We start from the raw sequence: 22,168 nt of genomic DNA on the forward strand, positions 1-22,168 counted from the left end.
TTAAGGACCTATGGGTTGCAGCAGTTTCAAGTCTGGCCCAGGTGGATTCTTGGATTTCCATAGCAGTTTTTTGTTTGACGGGCCTGCTGAGACTACATTAAATGGGAGGGGAAGTCTTTCCACGAAGGAAAGAAAGAGTGCAGTTACTGTAAGAAGGGGGTAGGATCCAGATAGGCACTGATGTTACACCAAGGTCTTGGGAGAATATCCCATGCAGAGGAGTTGATCAAAGAGTAGTTTCTAGGACTGTGAGAGAAAGACAAGTTCCAGGTTGGGTCATTCAGAGAATTCCATCAGAGCAGGCCAAGGCAGGCTAGGTATGGACTTAATCTTCCAGAGACTGGGGGCTGGCAGAAACCAAGTGAGAAACAGACCCCAGCTAGCAATTAGGGGGTTTAGAGATGGGGTGTTGCTTGGGGAGAGAGAGAAATCTGGGCAAAAGTGGGGTGGTGGTGGTGGGCAGGCAGGTAACCAGAAGGTCCTACATATAAAACATCTGGCCTGATTCCTAGTATTTGATATCTGCTTAATGAATGTTAGTTCTCTGTCTGCCCAGGGTGTCCAGGAGGGAATTGCTGTTTCAAGGGCTGAGGAATAGGGCAGCAGACAACTCTGAGCTGAGCTGGCCTGTTGTTCTCTAAGGGCCAGAGAGGAGCAGAGCAAGCCGTGGGCATCTGGGCATATGTTTACAACAGGAGGGGAGGTAAGGGTGGGGGTCAGCAGGCAGCCCTTCAATTGGGAGTAGGGTGAGCAAATATATGAAGGACTCAAGAAGACCCCTTTGCATGACTCATAAGCAAAAAAAGAGGTCAGGTAAGGGCTGAAGACAGAAAGTGAGATGTTGGCACTGTTAGCAGCCCTGAGCAAAATTCATCCTAAACTGTGTTGTAGAGTTTCTCCAACTTTACTGTTCATGTGATTACCTGGAGATCACATTAAACAGCACATCCTGCATTGGTAGTTCTGGAGTGAGGACTAACGAGACCCTGGGAGGCCCCGACACTGCTAGGCCAGGTATTAAACTGAGAGGCAAGGCTTTTTTTTTTTTTTTTTTTTAAGATTTTATTTATTTGAGAGAGACAGAAAGAGCATGAGTGGGAGGAGGAGCAGAGGGCGAGGGAGAAGCAGGCTCCCCTGAGCACTCGAGCCCAGGACCCTGGGATCATGATGTGAGCCGAAGGCAGCCAGTTAACTGACCGAGCCACCCAGGCCCCACACGAGTGGCAAGGCTTTTTATGACACACTTTCCTTAACACGCTTAAGATTTTATTTATTTGATGCACTAGTTCCGTCAGAGACTCTGAACTCAGACTCTGGTCAAGAGCATAGAAAAGTCTGATTAAGCAGACTGATGGATTTCTTTCATGCAAGATTTTTCAGTTTTTAAAATGCTAATGTAACTGTGAAACAGAAGTTTCAGAAGGGGTGAAGAAGTATGCTGAAAGTCTGTGTTTCGGAACCTACTAGATCACGGAAACCACTGTTTTCCTGGAGCACTTGTTACTATCCCACAGAACCCAGGGGAGGAAAAATTTCCTTAAGAGACCCTAAACTATAGCCCTGCACCCACTGAAGGAGTGCAGCACCACTCCAGGGCTCTCTGGAGAAGCCGGCTCTCGGGCCTGGCTGAGCTGGGCCTTTCTCCTGTCTTGATCAGCTCTAAGGGTGAAGAGAGCGTGGGGAGGTGCCTGTTGTACACGTGCTATTTCCTTCCCTTCCAGCTGAAGACATATTTTGGTGACGTGAAGGAGAAGTACCTGAGTGAATACTGCTTCTCTGGAGCCTACATCCTCTCTCTCCTTCTGAGTGGCTATCATTTCACAGCTGATTCCTGGAAGAATATTCATTTCATGGGCAAGGTAATTTGGGTACTTGTCGGGTTGTGGGGAGATTGGGTGACTGAGGCAGCTTTGGGCTTGAAAGAGGAAGGAGTCAGCCTGATGTCCAGTTCTACCATTTCACCTCTTACCCAAGCTGACATTTTGTGTCAAGCCCTCCTATGCCAACCAGCCGATTGAGGATATCCTATCTAAGGAGAGCTATCTGCATTCTCAGCCTCTCCTTTCTGCTCATATTACAGTGACTAATTCCTTATAAAACAAACAGTGAGATATTAAACGTAACAGTATTTCAGTAGCCTCAGTGATTCTGTTTGCTGACTTCAACATCCATCCCAAAGTCCCCTTCCTTGAATCTGGAAATGATTATTATGGCTTCTCATAAGGGCTGAGGGCCTTGTTGGTTGTAGCTTCAAGGCTTACTAATCTGAAAGCTTAGCATAAAGGAGATGAGTGGCTGTGAGTGGGGGATCTTTGCTTAAGAAGTCAGGCGTAGCGGGAGCCTGCCACAGGCCACCTCGGTGCTGTGCTTTACCATAGCACCACCTGCAGGTATCCAGGCATAGAGAAACGTTTACATTGACTGATGGGCAACTGCTGCTTGAAAAGTATCAAGAGTGGTGCTTCTCTGCCTTTTAAACCTATACCCACTAATGGCAAAAACAACTCCATTGATTAAATATGAATAAATATCAAGCAAAGCAATACATTGAGGCAGAGGGCTGTAGCAGCCTAAAGGATACTATTTTCATTACACTCTTGTCATTACACTTTCATTACACATATTTACCTTGCTAATTCAAATGCAAATCTTTTCCTTGATTTAATTCCTAGTCTTCCTTTCATTTCATCACATTTTTTTGTCTGAAGGATATGTCTATGTCAAATTTGAGAGTAATTTATAGTCTTTGGACTTCAGGGAATGATCTAGTATTTCTAAACCATAGGTGGTAACTTCTCTAACTCTGGACCTTTCACAAATTATTAATTCCCAGTACTGGTAAGGGTTTAGGGGAGAAGAGCATTTCCACAAGGAAACTGGTTGGAATGTAAATTGGCACAACCTTTGGGGAGACTGTTTTGGCAATATGTGCTAAAAGCCTTAAAATATGCATGTCATTTTATCCAACTACTTCATTTCTAGGATTTATAAATAATTGGATAAAGTGAGTAAAAATAAACATTGGCAGTTCATGCCAGTGATGATCCTTTGAGACATGAGTTGATGTTTAGAAAGGTATCGTTAAGTGAATAATTCTGCATATAACTTTATTCCAGGGCGCCTGGGTGGCTCAGCCGTTAAACTAAGCGTCTGCTTTCGGCTCAGGTCATGATCCCAGGGTCCTGGGATCGAGCCCCACATCAGGCTCCCTGCTTGGCGGGGAGCCTGCTTCTCCCTCTCCCGCTCCCCCTGCTTGTGTTCCCTCTCTCACTGTGTCTCTCTGTCAAATAAATAAAATCTTAAAAAAAAAAAAACTTTATTCCATGTTTTGTAAGGGAAAAAACATGCACAGAGAAGACTGGAAGGACATGTCACAAAAAGATAATAGCAGTGACTTCTAAGTGGTGAAATATAGCTGGTTTTTATTTTCTTTTTTAGGATTATCTGTATGTCCTAATTTTTCTACCGTGATTATGCACAACTCATGTAATAAAAACATTTTCAAAATTATTTATTATTCACAGATTATCTACATTCCAGTATGTTTTGAGGAGACTGGAAAATACTTCTAGGAAGATGGCAGGGCCAGAGCATGTCTTATCATTTAGGAAGAATCCTTTCTCAACATGTGTACAGTCTGCCAACTTCCTTAAAGTAACACTGACTTGCTGGGATTATTTCCCAGTCTTCCCTCATTGAATCATAAGGACGTCCTGGTTACATAAGGATGAGATTCCTGGGCCTGACGTAGACCTAAGAGAGCAGGGACAATCATTATTCTCTTATCCTTTGCCTGCTTTCTGTCACCTTCCACACCCTTCCCTCCACATTCACTCAAACAACCAGAGGAATGCAAATCTCCAAAGGCTGTTTCAAGTAAGTTCTAGGCAGAGGCAGGAGAATTGGGCAGTTATTCACCAAATTCCTCTGAATTTCAGGAACAGAGCAGTGAGATTCCAAACTCTGCTTCATCACTTGCTTGGGCTCCGTTTTCCCCACAACCACATTCCCAGTTTAGAATGTAAAAGTAATCCAGTTAGAGAACTGAACCTCCTGACACTCGTGTTAGGGACAGGACTGCATGAAACTCTTTTCATCTTCAAACCAGAACAACAGCCTTTCCCCACTGTTTGCAGATCCAGAGCAGCAATGTCGGGTGGACTCTGGGCTACATGCTGAACCTGACCAACATGATCCCTGCTGAGGAGCCGCTGTCCGCACCTCTCTCCCATGCCACCTACATCTTCCTCATGGTCCTCTTCTCCCTGATCCTGGTTGCAGGGGTCATCGTAGGCGTGTGTTTCTTTTACAAGCCTTCGTATTTCTGGAAAGACATGGTATAGCAGGAGCAGCTGAAATCTGCTGGCTGGAGTGAGAAAAAAACGCTTGCCCAGGGAGCGCTTTCCTCCACAGTGGTGTACAAGGTCATCCTTCCTTGCTCACCAAGGCCGGTCTTGACCAGCACGAAGCTTCCTTGGCTTTTGCTGAAGCCTTTCCATGGAAGGTATTCATCACCTCCTGCCTCAAGGACTACTTGGCAGACATCGGCTGTTTTGTGAGTCCTTCCCAACTCCCCTTTTCTCTTTTGTACTCTGTGCTTGTGTAGGTCTTAAAGACCTTTTACCTTTCATAATCTCTGCTTTACAAAAAAAATAATCATGACTTTGTTCCGAAGAACTCATAGTCCTGAGTCCTGCACTGGCAAGTTGCACCAGCTAAAAGAAGATCTCAGGAACTGGTTCAGTTGTTCTCATACAGACCCTTTCTTTCTCCTGATGCCCATTTATTAAGAATGCCATAAAATGCCTTCGGATTGGGCAGACACACATCTCATTCCCATCCTGCTGTTTGCACAGGAGAATTTTCTAGACTAGGCAAATATGTGCTAGGGCCAAAGAGTCTTGCAAGAGAATTTATGAGCTTGAATAGTTAATACAACACTCAGTCCAATCCAAAATATTCCTCAGTGATGCCAAAATGCTAAAGAGTGGGACCCCCCAGAACAGAGATTTTTAAAAAGCTGATATAACATATAGGCATTCAGCTATCAGGACATACGACATGGTAGGTATACATGTCAGGAAGAAAAATACAATTACAATGAAGAGTTTGGAAAATGCATCCTTCAATGCATCTATTGGGGTTTTATTTTATTGCAGTAATACACATAACAAAAAGTCCACCATTTTAATGTGTACAATTTGGTGGCATATCGCATATTCGTAATGTTGTGCAACCATCATCACTAATTCCAGAATATTTTCCCCACCAAGAAATTAGCTGGAGACAAGACCATCCCTGGGTAGGTGCAAACCACCAACCTTTCAGTTAACAGCCAAATATGCTGATCAGTTGTACCACAAAGATGCCCACTGAGTTTTAAAGCCATGCCGTACCTTTTTGTCCCAGGGTTTAATACAGTAAGAGAGCTGCAACATGCCTTTCCACTGTCATGGTATTTGCTCATCAAAGTGTGCCAGGAACCAGATCTGCAAGTGTGGTTGCCACCCCTGTCACACAAGTATGGGCTCTATTTACTTATTCCATGGACTATTTTGTGGGAGAAGCAGCAGCTATGGACCTTGTCACAGAAACATGAAGAGACCCCATGCGTTCTTCCTTTAATGACTGCTGTGGGCAGGTACAGTGGTGTGTTACTCTGAAGTTGTCCCACGCTCCCCATCTCTGGATCTGGGGACTGACTGCTGAGCTGATTGATGCAGAGTGGGGCTGGGGTGAGGAAGGAAAAGCTTTCCCACAAACTGGAAGCCAAATGTCCTTATATCTCTTGAATAACCAAGTCATTTTTTTACAATATCCAGGTGAATACAAGCTTATAAAGCTGTGGACAGGAACTTTTTCTTTTCTGCTACTCATAATTGAACTTGTTGTACTTGGATTAGGAATGAGAAGCCAAGTTTGAACATGTTTAAACTCTACTAGTGCTAGTGGTTATATTGTTACACTTAGTATTTATTGAGCATTTGTTGTGTCCCATGCTCTGCTCAAGTGCATTACATTCATTTTCTCACTTAATCCTTGCAACAGTCTGAAGGGAGCTACTACCACTCCCACTTCACAGAACCAGAAACTGAGGCTCAGAGAGGTTAAGCCACTTGCCCAAGTGGCTGACCTAAAAGCCTGCAATGCACTTAGCCATAATTTTCTTTCCCAAATATACTAGACTGTCTTCTTGTAACTTCTAAGCACACACTTAACTCTGTATGAATACAGGGCTGATGGGCATGGGAGAGAGGGAAGTAGACAGATGACCTGTGCCCTGATGGACTTGTGATTTAGTATTGCTTTAAGTCCACAAAGGCTATCATGGCAACACTGATATTCTGTTCACGTACTTTGCATGGTAACATACGTGGCGTATGATGCTAATCAAGGATTCCCCATATTCCTGGCTTCTTTATTACAGTGCTTGCTCCCTGCACAGCAATTCTGCATCAAATAAAAATGAAAATAAAAGGTCATAAGAGAGAGCCAACAGCAGCTCCTTTCTTCCTTATGTCTACATACACGAAGCACTGTCATGCACATTCTCTATTCTGATTCTAAAAAAAAAAACCCATGAGGTTTAAGTACTATTTCCATTTTATAAATAAGGGTCACACAAACTAGTAGATGGGAGAGAGGATATGCAAATTCATGTCTTCTGCCCCAAGTTTATTGTTTTGTCTTTTCTGAACACTGCCCCTCAGCAAGTTGGAATTAGAATTCACCAGTTTCCTTCAATAAACTGAAATCTTTTCTTATTCCATTTCTGTCTTGCAGCCTGGGTTCAAAAAAAAAAATCCATTAAGGTATTTGGGAGTCACATTCCACTTGTTTAAGTCTCAGCTCATGGAAATGATCAGCTGATACAACTCAATCTCATTTCCATTGGAGGGAAACATGGTTTTGTGGCAGATTCAGGAACCTGCTTTGGGCCATTCTAGATGAGAAGGACCAAATAAAATGGGTCACTGTCAACTTACTTTAATACTGAATTGGCCACTGGTTATAAACGATTACCATTCCTTCCTGGCCATTCAACTAAACTTGGTTCCACCATTCCTTTAGAAGGTGGGAAACATTTTTCTATGAACTCGTAAGGGGAAAATATCAGAAATGGTTACTTCTATAGACAAAAGAATGAAGTTACATAAGTAGGCTGTGTGTGTGTGTGTATGAGAGACAGAGATAAAATTTTCACCTTACTCAATTCTTAATAAGAAATATAAAATGCAATATAAATAAAAGTTTTTAAAAGTATACTTCAATCTGGGATGCCTGGGTGGGTCAGTCAGTTAAGCATCTGCCTACGGCCCAGGTCATGATCTCAGGGTCCTGGGATCGAGCCCTGCATCAGGCTGAGTCTGCTTCTCCCTCTCCCTCTGCCCCTCCTCACCCTGCTCATGCTTGCTTTCTCTCGCTTACTCTCTCTCTCAAGTAAAATCTTTTTTAAAAAAAAAGTATACTTCAGGGGCGCCTGGGTGGCACAGCGGTTAAGCGTCTGCCTTCAGCTCAGGGCGTGATCCCGGCGTTATGGGATCGAGCCCCACGTCAGGCTCCTCAGCTATGAGCCTGCTTCTTCCTCTCCCACTCCCCCTGCTTGTGTTCCCTCTCTCGCTGGCTGTCTCTATCTCTGTCTAATAAATAAATAAAAAATCTTTAAAAAAAAAAAAAGTATACTTCATTCTAATGTTGTATCAGTCAACAAATAAAAGAGGGTGCAATCAAACCAGAGAGCTAAGAAGAGTTTAAGAAAGGGACTATATCCAAGGTATTATCATTTTAACATGTAGTTTACATAAAAACTATTGATATTTTTTCATATTAAGTTTTGAAACCTGTTGTATATACTGCAGTTGCAGCACATCTTAATCAGGACTAGCTGCATTTCAAGTGATGGAGAGCTGTGTATGAGTAGTCACTGCTACACTGGACAGCACATGTCTAAAAATACATTCAAAGCTAAAAAGACACAGGCAATACTTTGTCTTTCTAGTGAGGGGAATTTTTTTTAATTTTAATTTTTTTTATTATGCTATGTTAGTCACCATACAGTACATCATTAGTTTTTGATGTAGTGTTCCATGATTCACTGTTTGCGTATAACACCCAGTGCTCCATGCAATATGTGCCCTCCTTAATACCCATCACCGGGCGAGCCCATCCCCCCACCTCCCTCCCCTCTAAAGCCCTCAGTTTGTTTCCCAGAGTCCACAGTCTCTCATGGTTCATTTCCCCTTCTGTTTACCCCCCACCTTCATTCTTCCCTTCCTTCTCCTACTGATCTCCCTGCTATTCCTTATGTTCCACAATGAGTGAAACTATATGACAATTGTCTAAAATCACAAGGACCTGCTCTGATTTATTTTTTAATTTTATTTTTTTGACAGAGAGAGAGGGAGAGAGAGAGCACAAGCAGGAGAAGCAGCCGAGGGAGAGGGAGAAGCAGGCTCCCTGCTGAGCAGGGAGAAAATTTTTTAAAAAACAGCTATAGATACTATTAATGTCTGCTTGTCCCTCTTCCTCTGCTCCCTCTTTCCCTCCCTCCCTCCCTCTCTCTCTCAAATAGATAAATAAAATCTTGAAAAAAATAAAAAGGCTTTATCACATTGCTCCCTAGCTAAAATTGCCAGTGGCTTTCCATTGCCTACAAAATAAGGTCAAACTCTCCAACAGACATTCAAGCTTTTTGAACTGTGCCTATAAGCTCTCTCCAGGCTTACATCCCACTCCACCCCTCTGATGTCACCCACACTCCAGACAGGGTAGACTGCTTCTTCACCCAACACTGTTCAGGTTATTTGCTCAACTTAGAATACCTTTGCCCCACTCTACCTTCAAAGCTCAGCTCAAATGCCTGCAGTGAAGCCTTGTTCACATCTCCAAGTCAGAATAAACTGCTGTTTCCTTGTGCTACTGCCGCCCTTTGCCTAGGCCTGCATTAGACCTCAGACTGCTCTATTCTGTGTCTGGCTTAAGCTCCTCAGAGAAAGCTAAGTGACTTATTTCTTTCTGAAAAATTGGCCTCAGGGGTGTTTTAGCAGGAACCAAGGTAATAGTCCTACTTAATCTCCCTCTCCACTGCAGGAAGGCTCATCCATACCACAATTTCTGCTTCCGTATACTTACTTTCATTATCTCTTGACATGACTGTATCTTCCTCCAGCTCTTCAGGACTAGCTCAACTCCTGGTTCTTCAATGACACCTCCTTGCATTACCTACATAGAACGTTTCCTTCTTGGACCACGCATTTAGTTTCTGTATAGCTCACCACATAGTACTTGATTACACATATTATTTAAGTAGAATTTTAAGGATCAGAATATACCTTAAAAGGTCATGCTTATCGGAGCCCCTGGGTGGCTCAGTGGGTTAAGCATCTGCCTTTGGCTCAGGCCATGATCTCAGGGTCCTGGGATTGAGCCCCACATTGGGGCCACCTGCTCAGCGGGGAGTCTGCTTCTCCCTCTCCCACTGCTCCTCCCCCCACCCCGCTCATGTGCTCTCTCTCAAATAAATAAAATTTTTTAAAAAGGTCATGCTTACCAAAATTTAATGTGTATATGACTCACCCAGGAATCTTGTTGAAATAGAAATGAATTTTAATGAATAAAAGGTGATTCAGTAGGTCTGGGGTGGGGCCGAGGTTCTACATTTCCAACAGGCTGCCTGGGAACGCGGGTGCTGCTGTCCACACTTTGAGTATCAGACCTAGACTACTTTAGCATCCCATGGAGTTCCTTTCGCTGGCTCTCAGGTAAGTGGTCATCTGCCTGACTGCCATCCGTCATTTGGCGGCCTGTTCCAGTGGCCAGCTCAAGAGCAATTTACAAAGCTTCCTCTTTCTCTTATACAACATTCTTCAAGGGTTTCTGTTCTTGTCAGTTTTCTGTGCCTCGGGAGATTTCTGTCTGCCTTCCCTTCTGCCTTTGGGGAGCCACTGTCTAGCACTCAGTGAAGACCCAGTGTGCCTCAGAGGGATTTCTCCCAGCTCTTCTGCCAGTGTATTACCCGTGCTTCTGGCAGAAACCCATGGGAAAGAGCCGGTAGGTGATCCACAATGCAGGCCTACATGGAAACTTTAAAAATGCTATAAAGTTCAGGTCTTTTCTTATTCCCGTCTATGATAGATTTTTTTTTTTCTTGGCATGGGAATTCAAATTTTATTTTTTTATTATGTTATGTTAGTCCATACGGTACTTAGTTTTTGATGTAGTGTTCCATGCTTCATTGTTTGCGTATAACACCCAGTGCTCATTGCAATACATGCCCTCCTTAATACCCATTACCCGGCTAGCCCATCCCCCAACCCCCCTCCCCTCTGAAACCCTCAGTTTGTTTCCTGTAGTCCATATATGATGGATTTTTCCATCTCCTGTCACTACCAGTGATAAAGAGTTATTGACTTAAAAATTTAGTTCTGATGGGTTTTTGAACTCTATAATTTTGTAGCTTAACCAACTAGGTGGAAGCTATAATCTCTTGCTATATGCACACAATAATTACTTGTAAAAGGAATAAAAAAACCATAAGGAAATTATTTTTTATAAAGTTTGCTACCAGAAATGCAATTCATTAGCATATATAACTAAAAATAGAGCCTCAATAAATCAAATTTCCCATTCTGAAAAAGCAATAATTATATATATTCCACATTTTAGTCTCCTTATATTTATACTCATGAAAAATTGAAAGCTGTAGATGGCTAATTTTATAATAACATAGGTTGCCTTTTGACATACAACTTATTTTATTTTGAAATGATTTTTGGCCCAGTAATAATGCAAAGGGGGCAAATATAGATAAGTGGTGGGCAGTTTTTAAAGTGAACTACACAGCAGCAATTGCAGTTTTTTCTAGTGTAAGTCGTAATGCGCTCCCTCTAGCTCCGCAACTGACAGGCATACTATAATTATAATCAGTAGCTCAAAAACATGACCTTTTGTGCTGTTCCGTATCTCTTGGATTTCTGCCTCCATAATAGTCAACTGAACCATCTTCTTGGAACACACATGAAGACGGAAGTTCCTGTGAAGAATATGCTGCCAGTCTGCTCTGTCTCCTGCAGTTAAATCCATGTGAAGAATGTATTCTTCGATTATCTTCTGCATACACCAGTCTAATAATGTAACAAAGTTATTTTTAATTTTTTATTATTATAATTTTCAAACATAAACAACAGTGGGATAATACACATCCATGTGCCCATTACAGAACTTCATTCAACATTTGTCATCATTTTGCCAGTGTTGCAGAAACAAGTGTTAATTATAATCATAAAGCAGGATTCAAACTTTATGGGGGGCACTATGCTAAAAAAAAGTGAGTGTACCCTTTTACCAACAGTCAAATGGTGAAGGGGGCCAGAATCCCTGCATGATGCAACGCAGTAAAAGTAAACAGAGGGCTCGGGTCCTTAACTGCATGGAAGAATGCATCTCACATGAAAGGAGGTAGGCCCCTCTTCACCCTGCAGAGAGAATTAGGACCACGACAGCTATATTTGCCTGTTCCTTTTTATATTATGATGTTAGAGAGATTAGCAGAATCATTTGGTATAGCAGCAAATCAGTGGGTTATGTAACTTATAGACGGTCTCTGTTAAAAGTATTTGGCACTGAGAAGCTGAAGGCTAATGACTCACCTGTTTCAAATGGTAATTTTTGCTTTTCATATATGTTTAAACCTAAAATCTTTCAACTAACCTCTACTAAAATATACATTTGTGGGATAATTGCAGATTTTTCATGTAAATATTTGATAGTGTCTGTAAAGAACTCTTTTTCTCCTACTACAGTCCCTTCTTCTCCAAGTTGCTAATATGCTGTATTATACTTGGGCCTGTCAGTAGTGGGTAAGTTGAAAAGAAGAGGGTAGGAGGAATCCTGTCTTGGCTGTCATCTGCCCTTTTTTCCACTCAAACCAAGGTCACTTTTGGTCTATCTCAATTTTTCTTATAGGTATCTCCATTAGATCAGAATACCTTTGAGCCAATTTAATCCTGTCAATAGCTGAAGTAGTTAGTAAATTAAGAAAAACAAGGTAATTTAAAAAACTCCAATCTGATTTCTAGTGAGTAGTTCAATATAAATCAGTATGAAATATCCTTTTATACTGAAGCTTCTGTTCTTTCACTTAAGATGCTTATAATCCTGACCCCACATTTGGTCCTGAGTGACAAGACAGGAGAAAAAGCCAAACAAAGACCTTTTCTTTTACATGGCCTCTCTTGAATACTATAAATCTCCTAACCCCGAGCATCGTCAGTAATAGAGAAGCTGTCCTAAGGGGAATAAGAGATTTTTATTGACCAATCTTGTCTTTCATCTTGTCCAATGGAAAACAGTGGGCTGGGGTTAGGTGTAGACTTATAACCATGGAATAGAGTGAAGTTATTATAAAGGAAATGAAACAAATTTCTAGCTTAACTGGTACCAACTAGTAGCCACTGGTAACCCAGGTGCAGATGAACTAATTAATTGGTTTTACAATCCCCAAACCACAAGGGAGAAGTGACAGTCATTTCCAGAGGCAGTGGCCAGGATCTGCAGAGGTGGTATATAAACCCTGCATACATGTGGATTAATGACATGTGTGTTTCCTAATATGTTGATATGTCACTGATAGCAATCAGGGATAGGACTGAAAAGGATGGTTTTGCGGCTAAATCAGTATTTGCCTCTGACTGCTGCCTCTGCAGCTCTCAGTGCCACAGGCCCTGTGATTTGAGGAAAATGAGGAAGGCAGGTGAGATGTTGGGAGAAAAGGTAGAAGAGAAAAAAAGAAAAGCTTCTAAAGAAAACCAGGATAGCCCATAGCCCACAGGTAAAAATTCACATCTCTCCAGGTATGTATAATGTTGTACAACTGGAGGAAACATTCTGAATTAAAAAGGAAGGCACATAATAACTTTCTACTCTTCATCTCCTTTCTCAAAATTTTCCCTCTTCTACTGTCTTATTCTCTATCCCAGCACAATGCTCTTTTCCTGGCTTGGCTTTTTATTTCTATACCTTTTTCTATCCTTTCTTATCTTGTCCTTTCCCTTTCGGATGTCAGGGTTCCCCTCGCTCCTTCCTGTCTCGCACTTCAGTTTCACTGTAGTCCCTGCTCTCCTGACGACGCTCCCATCTAATGGCACCGAGAGACAATTACTGCATGGCAGAGAAAGGACTACTGGCTTGTGTATATCAAAAAATAATTTGTAGGGGCGCCTGGGTGGCTCTATCGGTTAAGCATCTGCCTTCGGCTCAGGTCATGATCCCAGGGTCCTGGGATCGAGCCCCGCATCAGGCTCCCGGCTCTGCTGGGAGCCTGCTTATTCCTTTCCCACTCCCCCTGCTTGTGTTCCCCCTTCGCTGGCTGTCTCTCTGTCAAATAAATAAATAAAATATTTAAAAATAATAATTTGTAGGGGCGCCTGGGTGGCTCTATCGGTTAAGCATCTGCCTTCGGCTCAGGTCATAATCCCAGGGTCCTGGGATTGAGCCCCGCATCAGGCTCCCTGCTCAGCAGGAGTGCTCACACTGCCCTCTCTTGCTGTCTCTGTCAAATAAATAAAATCTTAAAACAAAAATAATAATAATTTGTAGCAAACAAAGAAAAAAAAGACAAACCAAAAAAACAGAACAAACTGATGGTTACCAGAGAGGAGGTGGGTGGGGGGTGGGTGAAATCGGTGATGGGGATTAAAAGTACTAAACTTACCCTGATGAGCACTGAGTAATATACAGAATTGCTGAATCACTTTATTGTACACCTGAAACCAATTTAATACTGTATGTTAACCATACTGGCATTAAAATTAAAGAAAAAATTTGTAGCATATCTAAAAGGAATACAGTTGACCCATGAACAATTTGGAGGTTAGGGGTGCCGATTCCTGTGTAGTTGAAAATGCCTGTATAATTTTGATTCCCCCAAAACTTAACTACTAACAGCCTGTTGTTTACCAGAAGCCTTACTGGTAACATAAACAGTTGATTAACATGTGGTCTTATGCTATATTTGTTATATACTGTATTCTTACAATAAGCTGGAGAAAAGAAAATGTTATTCAAAAACTAGAGAAAATACACTTAAAGTACCGTATTGTAAAACATCCACACGTAAATGAACCCACACAGCTTAAATCCATGTTGTTCAAGGATCGACTGTATTTTTAAAAATCCTTATCTAAAAGTCATGGTATTTCCGTGAAAAATCTGTATCTGATTTTTTTTTTTACTATTAGCTTACAGTGAAGGGTTAAACCATTTAAATCTAATTTGTATATTTACTATAATCTTGGGAAATAAAGGTAAATTTATAATTCACGGCATGAGAAATAAACCTTGATTATAAATTGAATCCATACAAGAATAAATCTGAATTTTTGCTTTGGGTGATAATTTATACCACTTTTATACAAATACCTAATTTGAAAGAAGTCTGAATATTTTGTTGGAGTCAAGTACTATTCCTTACTGTGCAAAACAAAATGACTCACTTATCTAAATGCCAGTCAGGATTTATGTTATCAGGAAGTGGGGAGTCCCGAAAAGATCGTGGTCTTTGTAAGGATGTTTCCTGTTCAAAATCCAAGTCTTCCGATAGAATCTGTTCTTGTGGATCATTAGGTGGGTGGTTATAGGAAGGTATTTGCCATGGTCCTGTTCCACTGTTGATATCAAAATTTCTTAACTGCATTTGTTTTTGAAACTTTGGCAAAGGTGGCAGTCTTTGTCCATGACCTCTTTTAACATAGTTTTTAAAGGACATTTGCTCTGGGAGATCACTGCCGGAATGGTCACGCAGAGATCCTCGTGTGCGCTCTGATACTTCATCAGTGGGCTCCACAGCTTCAAAGTTCATTTCATCATGAAAAGAGTCCTGGTGGAAAGGGTTCTGCCTTTGAAAACCACCACCTCTATTGAAAAAATGACAACTCTGTACAAGTAACTGGTCCTGAAAATCACCATGAAGTGGGTACTCGTGGTGGTTATAGAAAGGTCGTCGTTTTTGTCCCCAGCTTCTGTTAATAAAACCAAAATCTTTTTTTGGAAATTGTTCCCACCAGTTACTATAGGCCTGATGATTCTGAATGGAATGTCTCCTTTGTCTACCCACTTTGCTAACAAAATCAAAATCATCTCCAGCATCTGGTTCATGGCAGTCACTGTGAGGCTGGTGATCATGAAATGGTCTTGGTCTGGTTCCATGTATCTTGTTATTAAAATCTGTCTCCTCTTGGGAGACACCAAAACACTGGTGATTAGCAAAGAATGAACATCTTGGTCCAGGTCCTTTGTTACCCAAATCCCAATTTCTCAGATGTCTCTCTTCTGTCATGCTGTCATTGCACTGGTGTTTATAAAAATCCCCATGCCTCTGGGTAGGTCCATTGTCGACATAATCATAATCCTTTATCTGTACATCATTTCGAGGGTGCTGGTCATTAAGAAGCCTTGCCCTTTTCCCAGTCCTGCTGGGGGGAAAATACACTATAAATCCAAAGTATTTGAACAATAAAGGATAAATGCTATGCCATTAGCAAAATTTCCCTTTGTTCAGCTCAACAGGACATAAATTGTTGTGATGTACTCTGAACTGAATTGTGCCACATTTTCATTTTTCTCCTTTGTTTGTGCTTATGAACCCCAAACTCTCTCCTGCAACTAACTTGTAAATTTCCAAACAAAAGTGTTGGTGTTAAATTATAATTTTTTTCCCTAAAAACTAAAGCACAACACATTCCATAGCATCTTTTCATTTAGAGGAATGTCATAACCAGATCACTTTTATCATAACCTATCTGACAGGTTAAAGAAGCAATCTTACAAATACGGCTGATGACATGCTGGATTATTGTACCGACTTCATGTCAGAACAAGTAAAAAACATATATTGATTTTTGTATAATTAGTCCAAGAACTATTAATGGAGCTTACAATATAAATAATACATTTTGGTTATTCCCAGTTTTTTACTTTTATAAATAAAGCTGCTATGAGCATTCATGTCATTTCTGTGTGAACAAGTTTTCAGTTCTCTGGGATAAATGCTCAAGAGTGCAAATGCTGGGTTGTATGCTAATTCCATTTATACCCCCCCACACACATATATGTAGATACGTAAGTCACAGAAGAAATTCTAGTACCATTTGATAACTTTAATCCACTTTCTGATATATTGGTAGAATAAATACAAATTATTACTTAGAATCATAGCATTTTAAATTTTGAAGGGATCACAGAGATTACCTAGTTCAATATTTGCCAAACAGCTTGGAGAACATTAGTCTCCCATACCATGTTAATGCTTGTTCTGTCAGGGGGGAAAAACAGTTTTGTGCTTGACTAAGTCAGGAAAATGCTGGGTTTGATAAAATTTAATAAATTTCTTTACTTCGGAAATTCTAAGGGCTTTTATTAATAAGCTGGTGTTCATGGTGACGACAGCTTGCATTTCCAAAATTTATTTGACTTAACACTTTTTATTCCTGTCAAACTACTAATACCTCATAAAATACTAGTTTCATATGTCCTTAGAATACAACTTAAGAAAAGCTAATTGATCTTATCCACTGATTTATGTTACAAATTAAACAACACTGGCCTGAAAAGGTTATGTCACTGGCTCTATGTTACCTACAATTTATAAGTGGCAGAATCAAGATTTGAATGCAGACTTCCTGATTCCCAATCCTGTGGATTTTTCTCCCTGCTCTACCATTATTAACATGTATCTAAACTTTCATAAAATATTCATCTACCATTATGTTACTTTTACCCATGAAAGTCTTCATTTGGAGACCAATCTCCAGATTCTTCCATAGAATTAGATGGGGGATTTGCATCTTCATCAGAATCCCAGACATCCATTCCAAGATTACTAGAGGGAAAATATCAATAAAAAAATTTAAAATTCTATCAGAAACAAGGTCATATGCTTTTAGACACACAAGCTGAGCACAAAATAAGGAAGAAAAAAATATATCTGCACACCATTTGCATCTTGGAAAAATCTGTGGATATTCTGCCATTTTGCGTTAGTGAAAAGAATAAAGCTTAAGAGCCATGAGGTAGAGGTCATCAGTCGAGCAAGATTTTAGGATATTAGGAGTTTCAACTTTGAGGATGTAAACAGTATCTCCTGTGGCCAAGAGATCACAAAAATTAAGGGCTTCAGGCATAGGCACTGTGAGGAAGGGTTAATGGAAGAGATAAAGTGGGAGTGGGAATAAGGTCAGAAGTACTTAAGTCCTAGACATCAGACTTCCCTAACTCTCCTCTTCTGTATACCTCCTCTGATTACCTATACTTCCACTATCTGAAATTACCTTATTCGCTAATGCCTTTCTCTAGTACAATGCATCCAATCACCGACTCTTCCAGTCAGCAAATATTTGTTAGGTACCCAAATGTGCCAGGCACTGTTCAAACACTTAGAGACATGGTAATGATCAAATCAGGCAAGTCTCTGCTCTCAAAAGAGAGACAGATCATAAGCAAGCACATAAATGATATCATTTCTGATATTAAGTGCTTTGCAGGAACTCCAAGGTAGTATAACAGACAGTGACTGGGAGAGAGGGATAATATGAAATAAGACAGGGAGGCTGACTCTCCAAGGTGGTGACATTTGAACAAAGAAGTCAGTCATGCAAAGATAGAGCATTCCAAGTACAGAAAATAGCAGTGCAAAATTCCCTCCTATATGGCCTCGTGAGAACTGCACAGAGACTTAAAAGCTTCATGAGGAAAGGGACATGGTCCGTCTTATTCACTGCTGAATTCTCAGAGCCAAGCAGAGTGCCAGGACACAGTAGGTACTCCCTAAATACTTGTGGAATGGAAAAGGATAGGTAGTGTGTTCTGTAGCATAACGCTTAATTCTTTGTTATATCTGCTGGTTTTACTCACCTGTCTCCTTGGGGGCAAGAGCTCCTGCCAGCCTCTGTAGCTATTTAGCACTATGCCTGGCATATAGAAATGCTTCACAGAATTCCTGAGCAGTACATCAGAGATGTTGAATGAATACTGTATCTTTTATTGGAGAAGATAAAATTAAATGGAAGGTATTCTTTAGGAATGCCTCACTGAATTTATGCTAAAAGACACTTAAGATTTTTGTACTGTTACAATGTTGTTTAGTTTCAAAAAGTAGAAAAATAACATCTGAACATGCTATAAAGGCAATCTTCTCAGGGATAAAGGCCAGAGAAGAAGGCAGGAAGGATTATATCTTAGTGTCTGTATATACAATCACTGCCTTAGGAGAATATTGATATTGTGTTCAAAAATTATTTTTCTAAATTCTAGTAAAAAGGATGCTAGTGTTGTTCTGGTACATATGCTATCTATTGGGAATAACATTTCCTCAGGTAAAGACTATAAAAAGCACAAGGAAAAGGTTTCAAATGGAAGAGAAAAACATGAGAGAGAAAATTTAATTGAACAGCTCCTATAAGAAATAAGAAAGGAGTAACCAATACATTTTCCTCCCAGAGTACTTGAATAAATACTAAGAAGGAAATCCCTAGCATACAGGCCAAATTCAGTTTTTGGTTAAATTTTATGTAGCCCCTTAAACTCTGAAAGACAATAATGCTTTAGTGCACTATAAAACAATGTGGTCTTTTAAAAACAAATATAAAACAGTCATTCTTTTTATGAGCTATTATATAAACTTTCCCAAACACCTATGATTTGAAAAGAAAATGTTCCCTACGTAAGTGTGAGATTTTGTACAAAGTTCAGGTGTGAGAAAGATTTGTGGGTCATGTGGTAAAAATAAGAGCTGAAGTGACAAGAAAATGGAGTACAGGAATAAAAGCCAAAGACAGTCTAATCAAACATCTACCATAGGAAGGAAAAAGAGACAACTAAGGTGAATGGAGCTATGAGAATATTAAGAGGCAAACTTGGATAGTATTGTGTCCAAAATAAAAAATTTAAAGCATATGTAGAGAGCGGTTAATGATGCCGTGCAAAGAAAAGCTGTAGGACGTGGCTAGGTTGTTGTCGATCTCTGAGAAGGAAATTTTAATTAAGTGGTAGAAACAAACGTAACACATTTAAGCAGAGAATAAGAAGGTAAAGAAATAAGAAGGCAGTGAAAAGTGTTTTTATTTATTTTTTATTTTTTATTTTTTTTAAAGATTTTATTATATATTTGACAGAGAGAGACAGCCAGCGAGAGAGGGAACACAAGCAGGGAGAGTGGGAAAGGAAGAAACAGGCTCCTAGCAGAGAAGCCTGATGAGGGGCTCGATCCCGGAACTCTGGGATCACGTCCTGAGCCGAAGGCAGAGGCTTAACGACTGCGCCACCCAGGCACCCCTGAAAAGTGTTTTTAAAAAATGGATAATGGATCAGGGGCGCCTGGGTGACACAGCGGTTAAGCATCTGCCTTCGGCTCAGGGCGTGATCCCGGCGTTCTGGGATCGAGCCCCACATCAGGCTCCTCCNTAATGGATCAAGAGAATGGAATGGTAGTTTGTAGAAGATGTAGAAAACAACAGAACACTTCTAGGTATTTTTAAAATTCTGTATACTTAAGGTATACAATTTGATGATTTCATTTGATATACAGATACACTGTGAAATAATTGTTATAATTAAGCCAATTTACATATGCATCACTTTACATAATGTGTGTGTGTGCATGTGTGTTAAGAATTTCAAGTAAGTAATACAGTACATTATGGTTATCTATAGTCACTATGCCATGACAGATCTCTAGGAATTACTCATCTTACATAACTGAAACTTTGTACCCCTTGACTGACAACTCCCTATTTCCCTGCCCCCCACTCAGTCCTTGGTAACCATTCTACACCCCATTTCTATGGAGTCTATTTTAGATTACACATCTAAGTGAGACCACACAGCATTTGTCTTTTTGTGTCTGGCTATTTCACTAAACAATGTGCTCCAGGTCCGTCTATGTTACCGCAAATGGCAGACTTTTTTTTAAGGCTGAATAATATTCCATTGTGTGTATTCACTGCATTTTCTTTGCCTGTTTATTTGCTGATGAGGTTGTTTCCATATCTGAGCTATTGGGAATAATGCATCAGTGAACAGACGAGTGCAGGTACCTCTTCCAATTCCTGATTTCAATTCCTGATTTTCAATTCCCAGAGGTGGGATTGCTGGGTCATATGGGTAGTTCTATTTTTATTTTTTTTTAAAGTAATCTGTGTGCCCAATGTGGGGCTCAAACTCACAACTCCTGAGATCAAGAGTTGCATGCTCTACCAACTGAGGCAGCCAAGCACCCCCTATTTTTAATTTTTTGAGGAACTTCCATACTGTTTCCACAATGACTGTACCCATTTACATTCTAACCAACAGTGTACCAGGGTTCCCTTTTCTCCACATCCTGAGTTACTATTTTTTTTTAATAATAGCCACATTAACAGGTATGAGGTAATATCTAATTGTGGCTTAATTTGCATTTCTCTGATGACTTACATCAAGGATCTTTTCATATACCATACCCATTTGTGTGTCTTCTTTAGAGAAATGTCTTTTCAGGTCCTTTGCCCACTAAAGATTTTTTTTGTGGGGGCTACTGAGTTTGCAAAAATTTTCTCCTATTATTTAGATTGCCTTCTCAATCTGTTATTTCCTTTACTGTGCAGAAGCTTTTTAAGTTTGATATAGTCCCACTTGTTTATTTTTGCTTTTGTTGCCTGTGTGCTCTTGGTGCCTTATCAAAGAAATCACTGCCAAGACCAATGTCAAGAAGGTTTTCCCCTATGTTTTCTTCTAGGAGTTTTATGATTTAGGGACTTATATTTAAGTCTTCAATCTATTTTGAGTTCATTTTTGTGAGTGCTTTAAGACAGGGGTCCACTTTCATTCTCTTGCATGTGGATACCCATTTTTCCCAGCACCGTTTATTAGAGACTATACTTTCCTCATTGTGTATTCTTGACACCCTTGTCAAAAATTAGTTGACCATATATGCATGAGTTTCTGCGCTCTCTATTCTATTCCACCGGCCTACATGTTTGCCTTTATGGCAGCACTACATTGCTTTAACTACAGTAGCTTTGTAATGCAAGTTGAAATCAGGAGGTGCAGGGACTCTGCTTTTGTTCTTTTTTCTCAGGACTGCTTTGATTATTTGAGGCCTTTTATGGTGCCATATAAATTTTAGGATTATTTTTTCTATTTCTGTGGAAAATGCCATTGGAATTTTAATAGGGACTGAACTGAATCTAGTATGTTTGAAAGCAAAAGTGGCAAGGGAGGTTTAAGATATGAGAGGGGACAGGGACAGTGATGATGAGATCCTACAGTCAGAAGAATCATATTCTGTAGAGATGGAAGTTAAAAAAAAAAAGGAAACTTTTTTTCTAAGAATGAGGTACAGACTATTAAAAAGAGAAGGGGATAGCAAGTCATATATGAGACTGACAATTAGGCTCTATTGCCGATAATCATAAAAGTATCATAAGAAAGCAATCTGAATGAGGTAAAACAAACAGCCACTCTCGACTTAGGAACACACAACGTATTACATCTATTAATCATTGGGAAATGTAAATTAGGGGTGCCTGGGTGGCTTAGTGGGTTAAGTGTCTGCCTTCGGCTCAGGTCATGATACTGAGGTCCTGGGATCGAGCCCTGTGTCAGGCTCCCTGCTCAGCAGGGAGACTGCTTCTCCCTCTCCTGCTCTCCCGGCTTGGCTCTCTCTTTCTCTCTCTCTGACAAATAAAGAAAAAAATCTTTAAAAAAAAAAAAAAGGAAATGTAAATTAAAACCACAATGAAATAGCATTTCACACCCACTAAAATAATAAATAAAAAAGATAGACAATAAGTACTGGCAAGAAAGTAGAATAACCCTATCATTTGTGGCAAACCAGATGGATCTTGAGGGCATTATACTAAGTGAAATAAGCTAGACAAAGACAAAGACAAATAGTATATAATTTCACTTACCTATGGAATCTAAGCCTAATTCATAGAAAGAGAGTATAATGGTCATTGCCAGAAGCTGAGTAGTGGAGTGGGTAGATGGGGAGATGTGGGTCAGAGGGTACAAACTTCCAGTTATAAGATAAAGAAGTTCTGGAGATCTAATGCACAGTAATGTGACTATAGTTAACAATCCTACATTATATACTTGAAAGTTGCTAAAAAAGTAGATTTTTTTTTTTAAAAGATTT

General features: G+C 40.2%; 2 protein-coding genes across 7 annotated transcripts in view; one reads left to right on the top strand and one right to left on the bottom strand.

The window, feature by feature from the left end:
• The window catches only part of ENTPD1 (ectonucleoside triphosphate diphosphohydrolase 1), a 103,684-nt gene extending 96,915 nt beyond the window's left edge, over positions 1-6,769 (top strand). For all 3 annotated transcript variants that reach the window (XM_034663033.1, XM_034663035.1, XM_019793695.2), the window contains 2 exons: positions 1,722-1,859; positions 4,137-6,769. In XM_034663033.1, the coding sequence (XP_034518924.1) occupies positions 1,722-1,859; positions 4,137-4,343 (345 nt within the window). In that variant the 3' untranslated portion in view covers positions 4,344-6,769. The remainder of the gene's footprint in view (positions 1-1,721; positions 1,860-4,136) is intronic.
• A 1,913-nt stretch (positions 6,770-8,682) lies between these two features.
• Positions 8,683-22,168, bottom strand: part of LOC109488633 — a 51,540-nt gene continuing 38,054 nt past the window's right edge. For 2 of the 4 annotated variants that reach the window (XM_034663031.1, XM_034663029.1), the window contains exons 8-10: positions 16,775-16,876; positions 14,493-15,470; positions 8,683-11,123 (exon numbers count right to left, since the gene is read on the bottom strand). In XM_034663031.1, the coding sequence (XP_034518922.1) occupies positions 10,931-11,123; positions 14,493-15,470; positions 16,775-16,876 (1,273 nt within the window). In that variant the 3' untranslated portion in view covers positions 8,683-10,930. Of the gene's footprint in view, positions 11,124-14,173; positions 15,471-16,774; positions 16,877-22,168 lie in introns of those variants that run through there. The other 2 variants (XM_034663030.1, XM_034663032.1) reach the window with 2 other exon arrangements.

This window comes from Ailuropoda melanoleuca, chromosome 6, assembly GCF_002007445.2.
Source record: "Ailuropoda melanoleuca isolate Jingjing chromosome 6, ASM200744v2, whole genome shotgun sequence".
NCBI classification, from domain to species: domain Eukaryota; kingdom Metazoa; phylum Chordata; class Mammalia; order Carnivora; family Ursidae; genus Ailuropoda; species Ailuropoda melanoleuca.